This window comes from the organism of the source record quoted next (genome assembly GCF_019968955.1).
Source record: "MAG: Porospora cf. gigantea A chromosome Unknown PgA_NODE_962_length_9071_cov_327.167, whole genome shotgun sequence".
Classification (NCBI taxonomy): domain Eukaryota; phylum Apicomplexa; class Conoidasida; order Eugregarinorida; family Porosporidae; genus Porospora; species Porospora cf. gigantea A.
In genome coordinates, this window is record NW_027151990.1 from 1 (window position 1) to 9071 (window position 9071).

A 9071-nucleotide genomic window follows, 5' to 3' on the forward strand; every position below is an offset into this window, starting at 1 on the left:
GGATTGGGTTGTAGATGTTGATGTGCGCCGCTTTCAGGCTTCGTCGCTCAGCCCGTCGCCCAAGCCAGAAGGCTGCGCGATACCGAATCCGCTGAGCGCGACGACTGCGTTTCTTGGAAGCTGGTTCGGAATGTTGCTCGGCTGAGTGCATTAGATCGTGGTCGCCCCTGCACCGTACACCACGAAAAAAATTTCCTTCAGGAGGATTCGAATCGGCGAACGGGAACTTCAAATAGAAATCGATCAGCAGCCGTCGGGAATCCAAAGCTTTCACCATCGAGTCCGCGCAGGTGCCCTCCGTAGGCTTCATGTCACAGAATGTGGCTGTCGCCAACAGCTGGAGGCGGCGTTGACGTTGCGATGCAGGCACACATATGAACGTGATGATTGAGCGCAGCGGGCCATGCACAATAGAAGGGAATCCTCCAGTCACTCGGTTCTCCTCGTGGATCCACCAGTGGACGAGGCCTAGCAACGAAGGAACGTAGTGCTCCCCTCCAGTGTCCTTCAACATGGGAAAAGGCCACTTCGCTTCGTAACAGCCACGGAATGCTAAGACCTCCTCTGCTGACATTCTTGGTGAAAGACCCAACAGTTGTCTTCCAACTTCGCGTACGAATTGAGCGCCTAATCGGAAGCGGGGCTCTTGCATCTTCCGGTCTCGCTTAGTCTCCGCGTCCAAAAGCCGTTCCTTCATTTCGTTGACTTCGGCTGCCAGGAGATTCGTGTGCAGCGGCTCTCCAGAGTCCTCGGATTGCGCGATCTCGAGCCGGGTAATTTTCTTTAGCATCATAAGTCGAAGGTGTATCGCATCATTTAGCGCGATTTTAGCATCCTCCCTATTCGGAAGCCTCCACTTTCCACTCAAATTAGACGCGACTACGTGCAGGGCCAGTTCTCGGGTGACTAATCGAAGGGGGTATAGGTCGCCGCCGGCATCGGCGAGCCGCGCGATGTCCTGGAGGGTTGTCTCCGCCAGGAACAGCAGCGCGTGCATTTGATTCAAAAAGTGGGATCCGAGGCACATTCGAGCTTCGGTCACCGTCTTCACCGGCTGACGTCTCGAAAAATAAACCTGGGACGCGCTCTTCACAATGTACTGCCTCACGTCTTCAGCGAGAATGGCGCCTACACTGCCGGGTTTATACAGCGGGAAGTTGGAGACCTCCAAAGGTGGTAGGTATGGAAGTGGATACCTTTGCAGCACGCCATTTTCGAGACATGCCATCTCAGAAAAGTTTCCTTTCGGAATAGGATTATCAGAGATTCGGAGACTGAATGATCGAACCGCGTTCTCCTCGACTGTCTGCATACATTGCGGTACAAAGGGACACCGTGGTCTTGATGTGAGTTCCTGGACTGACTCACCAGCCGGCAGGGCCCCTCGTGGGACTCGAAGGCGGCTGGCGTGTTTTACGACGGCGTGCAAGGACTTTTGTCGAGTGTGGGCCTTGGGCGGTCCTGCAGGTGCCTTCGCCTCTGTGGGAGCGTCACCTCTGGCTTCTGAGATACTAACCGGATACTTCGTGGTGAGGACAGCCCGAGGCAGCTCGCTTGGATGAAGACGACTTTGCAAGTAGGATACACGCAGGCGCTGCTGTCCGAGACGCACCGGATATCGAGGTCGTCTGCGCAATACTCGCTTCCGGGTGATCGGGCCTGCGCGCTTGATTTTCAGCGAACGCCGCCGTTCACTCAGGCTTCGCCTCTGTACGGCTTCGGAAAGGTAGTCTATGACTTCACCGACTTGCTTCCGGACCTGCAATCTCTCACGAAAGTACTCCAGCAGCTGTTTCCCTCTCAGAATGCGTGACCTGTTTTGTCTCTTGTCCAGTTTCAGCTGCCTGTCTACTGCTTTAGTAAGTATGATGGGAGTGGGCGGAGCTCGTTTAGGGTCGATCTCCGATATCAGTTGAGGAGGCAAGTCGGAAGTACGGAATCTGTGCCGAGGGGGTTTTATCTTTTGCCCCCGCCAGGAGATTCGCCCGTCCCCCATTTTAAAATCCGACAGAATACGCTGGACTGCCCCGTCGTTCGGTAGGGGGGGTTCCGGAGGGGTTTCGAGCAGAATTCGTGTTGGGGTACGACGGGAAGTATCCTTCGTCCCCAGCAAACCAGCTTTTCGAAGCCCACTGATGCCTCTCAGATCGGCCACATTTTTCTCCCTCAAACGCCTGCGCTCCTTTCGCCTTCGGAGCTCCATACCTTCCATGTTAGTGCACCGCCGACTCTCTAGCCCCAGCAGCCAGCGGTGTGCCTTGTGGGGAGGAATTGCAGGGTACAGCGGATGGTGATACCGTTGACGTTTCCGTCGATGTTGTTTGGCTGGTGGAGCTCCGCCTTTTGCGAGGCGCTCAATTGCCAGATAGAGACGCTGGGCGCTGGCGCTCACATAGGAGATGTTACTTTTTTCGGTCTGCTGCTTTTGTAGGTGCTCCTTCCGCACTTGCGCTTTCCATTTCCGTTTATGAAGCTCCAGTTGCTGCCGCCGTAATTTTTGGATTCGAAGGTGGTGCTGCCGCCGTGTGAGATGCACCACGCGGTTGCATGAGCACTCGTTTCCCAGTTTAGCCAGCTTTCTGCGGAGTAACCCTGCTCTCACACCGTAATCTAGAGGCTTCAAGGCGACCCACAAGCCTCGTTTGATGGTGTTTCGCATATTGTTGAGGGCCGTCCATACGGGAGATTGCTTGTGGCCTCGGCGGATGAACCGGCGAGCCTTCGCGGCGGCTCGACGCTCGTGGCCCCTGCGTGTGTGAATGACAATCGTCTCTTCGGGGTATGCGTTTGGGTCCCGTATGCGAAGCAGTTCGAGTCGGCGGAGGGGTTTCGGTCTGCGTATTTGAGCTGCTGCAATTTTTCGGTTGGTTCCTTCTACCTGTTTGAATGCAAGGAGCACCCTGTGTCGCCAGCTCAGGAGATTGTCCCTTCGAATCAGCACCGGCACTGCCACTGGGACGAGCGGTTTAAATTTCCGCTGACGGTTTGACCAGAGATGCGCGAGGCGCGTTCTCCAGAGGTGTTTTCGAGCACCCATTTGGTCCCGTATCTGGCAGAAGTCGCAGCGACGATCGATTCCGAATCGGTCCCATTTGGGAGGCTTTTCCTTAACGGCGGAGAATCCATCCGTTTCATGTGCAGTTCGGGAAGTGGCGCGTTTGGGCAGTCTCTGAATGAACTCTCTTTCTAATGCGGCTGCCTCGTGGTCGAAAGTGATGCGGTTGACTTCCCCTCTCCAGTCGAAAACGTACTGAACGAGTGGAACACTCGTCATGCTGTCGTGGAGGAGCTCGGAGCATCCGAGCAATGGTTTGGGTATGTTATACCTTTGGCGGGGCTCAACCATAGCCTTGGGAGTCAGATGAAAGATCCAGGCCTCCGGGTTTGATTCCTGTGGATTCTCCAGCTTCAGATTGTACATGTCGAGGTCAGCGAGACTAGCATCGGACCACTTGGAAGGAGACGTCAGAACGACAGAACTGAGGACCGAGTCGCTGCTGCAAAGCTCAGATGAAACCGACGCCGTTGATTCATGGGTGTCCGATTCAACCTCCGTGGGAGGTTCGGAAGGAGATTCGCTTGAAAGAACTTCGACTTCAAACAAATCCAACTGTGGAGGAGGTTCGGAAGGCGATTCGCTTGAAAGAACTTCGACTTCAAACAAATCCAGCTCTGGAGGACTGCTTCCACAACGCAGACCCGTGAAAATGCGAAGGAATCTTTCGGGCCAAGACGACGGGAGAGTTTCCTTTGTATTTCGAGTGGTTGACGCACGAGTGCTAGAAGCACTTTCTGTGACCTTCGGGAAGAGTTTGCGGTGTATACGCTGAAGCTCTTGGGGGGAAAGACACCACTCTGGATTCAGCCGCCTCGGCGACACACTCGTGTGGTCGATCCTCTCGGCTGTTGGCAGCTCTTCACGGATGCCAAACGGTCTTGTTATTTCAGAGGAAGGCGGAAAAAGAGGCATCTGTCCATCCAGAGTCTTCAAGCGCCAGTTTGCTTCGAACGTGCCCCTTTGCAAAATACCTGGGCTAATACCGCTCGCTTCAATGAGGTCCGCTTTTCTGATTAAGCTCTGTGGAGATAGCGCTGAACTCGAGTCTTCTCCTTGGAAATCAAGGACTTCACTTGCGTTTTTGCCTACGAGCGATGGGTCCCAGAATACGACCTTGGTCAAGGTCCTAGGCAGATCAAGTATGTGATGCACAGGTCTCCTCGCATCAGTGTCATATGAGCAGAACAATGGAGACTTGCTCTGAGACGAGAACGCTGGCGACATGGTGCACACCGCACCTATCACAATTTTGAGGGAGAGTCGCATTATTTTGACACACAGCAGGCGGTAGTCGCAGACTGATGCACGGGGAGCCCAGAGGGACAGTCGCAGGGATACATTGTAGGGTTCGGTGATGAGCGCGGCCTCAACTGTCCTGTCGTTCATCGATTTCTCCCACAATGTCGAGGAGAGTATCGTTTCCCTCGCAATGAAGACTCAATGGAATATTTTCTTCGCAATGGACACTCAATGGAATATTCGCCTCGCAATGAGGGCTCAATGGAATATGGTCTCAAGAACAGGGACGTTTCCCACACAATGGAACATTCTCTCAAGAAATAGGAACGTCTCCCACACCACGGAACATTTCTTTCAAGAAACAGGAACGTTTCCCACACAATGGAACATTCTCTCGAGAAACAGGAACGTTTCCCACACAATGGAAACACATTCCCCAATGGTTTTCCAATTGAGCATCCATTCCACTGGAACAGTCCCCAATGGTTTTTCCAGAGGAGTCTTTCTGAATCTGTCGCACTGGCCGGTGGGGTGGATCTCCGCAGACATCTTTCGGCGATTCGGACAAGAGAGCGATTGCGCATTTGATGTTGAGGAAGCTCACGTGTATTCTATCATCCGTTTCTACCCGATTTTCAGATTATGAAGGGCGACGGGAACTGCAGTTCGTCAGAAAAGGTGACCCGTACTGATGGCTTTTCTGCGGCGGATAGGAATGCATTGTCGTGGCGAGCGTTCCCAGATGATCAGGGACTCAGATTGATCGTTAAGGAGTCTTCTTCTGTGCAAGAACATGCATATCTCTGGCCTGGAGGCACGCGTTTCTACAATGGCGAAATCGGAATCATCACCCAAGAAGCGCCCCCACATGCGGCCACAAACCACTGGCGCGCTGAGGATGGGTCAACTGAAGACGATTGTAAGAACAAGTTGATCAACATGTGCGCAGACCCGAGTGCTGATGCTTCTAGCGATGTGAGCCTCCACATTTCTTCGTCCACGTCCGAGACGCTAGAGGCTACTACACACGTTCAGGAAAGGATTTATAAGAAAATGCGACAACTGGGGAAGACGATGGCTGCCGAGAATCTGAAAAACCCTCTTCAAACAGGCCTTTCGACTTATGGCGGAGATTACTTTATGCGCCTCTCAAGTTCCGGGCCCTGGATGAGATTCGTGGACTTGTCTCACTGGGTTCGCCTTCCGTACCTTGATAGGCTGCACGAAGAGTGCGTTGCGCTGGTAACATGGCTGGAGCCGACTTCTAGAGAACGTGATGCTCATGTTGGAATCCTCTCTCGAATGACGGGTGTGGCACATAGCTTGTGGCCGGGGTGCCGTGTGGAGGTCTTCGGTTCAGTGTTCAGCAGTTCGCAGATACCATTTGGCGACATTGACATCTCAGTCAGCTGCCTTGCCGCCGACGATCGGATCTTTTGTCTGGACCTACTTGCCCGCAATCTGCACAAACTGGGATTCTGCTTGGAATTTGAGGTCCTCGCAAAGGCAGAAGTCCCTATCCTGAAGTTCGTGGATTCTGCGACGAAATTACTGGTGGACGTAACCATCAACCAGATGGACGGACCAGTCACCTCTATGTACTTGCGAGACTACGCCACGCGCAACAGTATCTTTCGGCCCCTTATTCTTATCTTAAAACTGTTCTTGCGCCAGCACAAGATGAATGATACCCACAGCGGGGGGATTGGATCGTACCTCGTCTCCCTGATGCTTATCGTATGCCTGCAGAGTAACCACCACCTCACTGTGGACCCTCCCCATCTGGGCCAATCCCTGATGGCTTTCTTTCAGTTGTACGGTGTGGAGTTGGAATACCACAAGGTCGGCGTCTCTCTAAAGGACGGGAAGAGCCACTTCTTTCCCAGGTGTGAGTGGCGGGGCGACGAGCCAAAGACACTGTTGTTTGAGTGCCCGGTGACGGAAAGAGACCTCGGAAAGAGGGTCCTCAATATGTGTAGCTGTCGAGCCCATTTCCGTCGTGCGCACATCACCATTCTGGGAGGAAAAAAAACACATCTTCCGATGCCTCCGAAATCCGTTCTAGCTGAACTCATCGAACCCACTCAACGAGTTTTTCGCAAGCGTAACCCTCCTTTACAGCAACAGGCAAATGCCATCGGAAAAATGATGGCGGTCCCCAAGCCCGACCAGCAGCTGATAAGGCAGGTGATGCATCTATGTGCCAGCTCCGAAAAATGGAGCGACGGCAGTGAGTACCGGAACCTTGCAAAGTACGCCCGCGCCAAACCGGACATGCGTCAATTCCGCCCATACCTGTTCTAATTGAGTAGACTTTCATGTACTGGAGTGCTCACGAGTTTGATCATGTACTGGAGTGCTCACGAGTCCTGTTTGATCAGGGTACATTCGCACTAGACTTGTCCGGGGAGATTCGAACTGGACTCGTCACCTCAATGTTCCAATCGCGGTCTTTTCTTCACCTCATCACCGAGGGTTCTAACTTCCTTGTAGAGTTCCTTGGCGACCTCACCCATAGAGTCGTCCATTTGCGAAACGCGATCGTCGACAATATCAAATCGGATCTGCATCTGCTCCATCATCATTTCCTGAAGACTGCGAATATCCTCGATACCCTCCTCAGCATTGTTCAAAATCCCGCTCTCAGCGAACATTTTCACTGAATCGACTTCTCGTAGCGGGTCCTTCACTGGAGGTTTCTGCCTGATGCTCGAGGAAATCTTGTTTACCATCGACGTATGCGTGAGAATGTCTTCGATGTTTTCCAGCCTCCTGACCAATTCTTGCAGCGGCTCTGCGTGTGCGAGACGTTCAGGAAGAGAGGATAGTTCTCTCTGGACGAGATCCGTCATTCCCTCCAGCTTCTTCTCCAGAATTCTGAGCCGGTTTTGCACTGGCAATGTTAGCGTTGAGGGGTTCAACTGGAGGGGCTGGAATTCCACCGGCTTTCGCCACGTGCCGTGCTCATCCAGGTTATAATTTGCAACTCGAGCCCACAGGCACTGTCTGTCAGAACCTTGCACCTTCAGTGTGATATGCCGAGCTGTTTGAAACCAACTGATAACAATGGCCTCAACGAAATCAAGAAAGGCATCGGAACATGTGCTACTCTCAGTGACCTTGTCGCATATCACCTCCTGGCCGACTTGTCTCCACTGAACGCTAGTGGAGGTCTTTGCATCCCTCATTGTGAACACCCACGGACCATTAACCAGTTCCGTCACTACATGAACCCAGCCATCAAGAAAGCGAAAGCGGTTGCTAGACCCAGGAACAGTGATTACCTGCCAAATATTTTCAGATCTCAAGATCCGTTGCGTGACTGCATCAGAAATTATCTTGGCGTCCTCATGGAAAGAAAGTGCAGCCGTACAGCTCACGACAGCAAACTTTCCGACCAGAGTCTGGTCGAGGGTACACACCACGTGTTCACGGCTTGTGGGACCCTCGGGTTCTTTGATGGTTAGGTTTTCCGCGTGCAAGACTTCGATGAGCGCGCCCTCTCTCTTGGTCACACTCCAACCGGGTTTGAAGAACAGTAAACGGTGCAAGTTGTGCATTAGATGCGCAGCATATCCAGCTTATATTTTTCTCAACAGCTGCCACACGTGCTTCTGTAATTCATCAATAGATGACTGCGTTGTAGACGAGAGGCGGCTCAACACCACCCAACTCAATTTGCATCATATTTTAGACGATACTTCCTTCAATTTTAAAATAGTGGTCAATTTGCATCATATTTTAGACGATACTTCCTTCAATTTTAAAATAGTGGTCACTCATGTTAGTGATTGCGAGGAGAGTGTGTGTGACGTGATATGTGCTGGCGGCCTGCTGAAGTGTGTGTGACGTGGGATAGAGGGTTTTTTTCTGTGAAGTGGTTTGCTGTTGAGTTAAGCAAACCCGAGGCGCACGTGTGAGAATATCTGCTTAGGTAGGGATTGTTCTTTCAACACGAAGACACGTAGAGCAAATCACAGCAGATGGCGGCTCCGGCAGGGATCCAAAGCGGTCTCTCGCTGGTGGGACAGAGGAAAGTTATGGCCGGTTTTGCCACGATGTGACTGAAGAAGAGTTTACCGCGTGGCTTGGCGCGTACGGGCAGGGAACCCGCACCGACATAGGCAGAGCAATGGTCAGCGGAGCTAGAGGAGCATCAAGTCAGAGAGTGCAGTCATTTGTGGAGTACGGGGAACCGGGGCGAGACATGCCGGCGTTTACGCCAGAAGAGCTGTCTCCGGGTGAGAAGATGCTTACCAGCGCCTTGAGAAGTGCATGGCGCGCTGCAGGGACGAGCATTATTCCGTTATGTTCTCTCCGGCGACAGAAGCTGAGCTGGATGAGCACCACAATAAGAATGCACGCGTGCCTCCGTGCCCGAGCAATACAGGGGAGCTGTGCTGTACGCCAGACACGGAGCAGCGCTGCAGAGAAGGATCGTCAAAAAGCTGACGAGGCACTCGTTGAATTGCAGGTTCGACGAGATGTCGCACTTAATCATGGAAGCACTTTTTGTGATCCCTGGGAGCATCAGCGTGTGCTTTGGTCTATGGACCAACCTGCAGCCGCAGAGAATGAGTGCTATGGATGCTGTTGATAGCACCCTGTTTAGTACACCTCACTGTTGTGCAATAACACTTCATCACATAACTTCATCACAGATACGAAGACAGAACGGCTTGGACAAAGGAGAAGTCCAGCGTTCGCTGTGCAAAAGTGAAACAAAAAGTGGGTATCGATCCCATTACCTCTCGCATGCTAAGCGAGCGCTCTA

The 9071-nt window shown here is 52.6% G+C and overlaps 3 protein-coding genes across 4 annotated transcripts; 1 reads left to right on the forward strand and 2 right to left on the reverse strand.

The window, feature by feature from the left end:
• KVP18_003911 (uncharacterized protein) lies at positions 1-4444 on the reverse strand (the record flags this gene model as incomplete). Of its 2 annotated transcripts, XM_067956047.1 has the most annotated exons (2): positions 34-104; positions 181-4444. In XM_067956047.1, 2 exons carry the CDS (start codon positions 4442-4444, stop codon positions 34-36), a joined length of 4335 nt encoding a protein of 1444 aa, XP_067805505.1. The 2 variants fall into 2 exon arrangements, with proteins under 2 accessions (XP_067805504.1, XP_067805505.1); XM_067956046.1 differs by having other exon boundaries at positions 1-4444.
• Positions 4445-4939: 495 nt separating this feature from the next.
• KVP18_003910 (uncharacterized protein) lies at positions 4940-6601 on the forward strand (the record flags this gene model as incomplete). The annotated part of the gene is made up of 1 exon (XM_067956045.1): positions 4940-6601. The coding sequence occupies one exon, from the start codon at positions 4940-4942 to the stop codon at positions 6599-6601; it is 1662 nt and encodes a 553-aa protein (XP_067805503.1).
• A 128-nt stretch (positions 6602-6729) lies between these two features.
• Positions 6730-7857, reverse strand: KVP18_003912 (uncharacterized protein; the record flags this gene model as incomplete). Its single annotated transcript, XM_067956048.1, has 1 exon — positions 6730-7857. The coding sequence occupies one exon, from the start codon at positions 7855-7857 to the stop codon at positions 6730-6732; it is 1128 nt and encodes a 375-aa protein (XP_067805506.1).
• Between the last annotated feature and the right edge of the window lie 1214 nt (positions 7858-9071).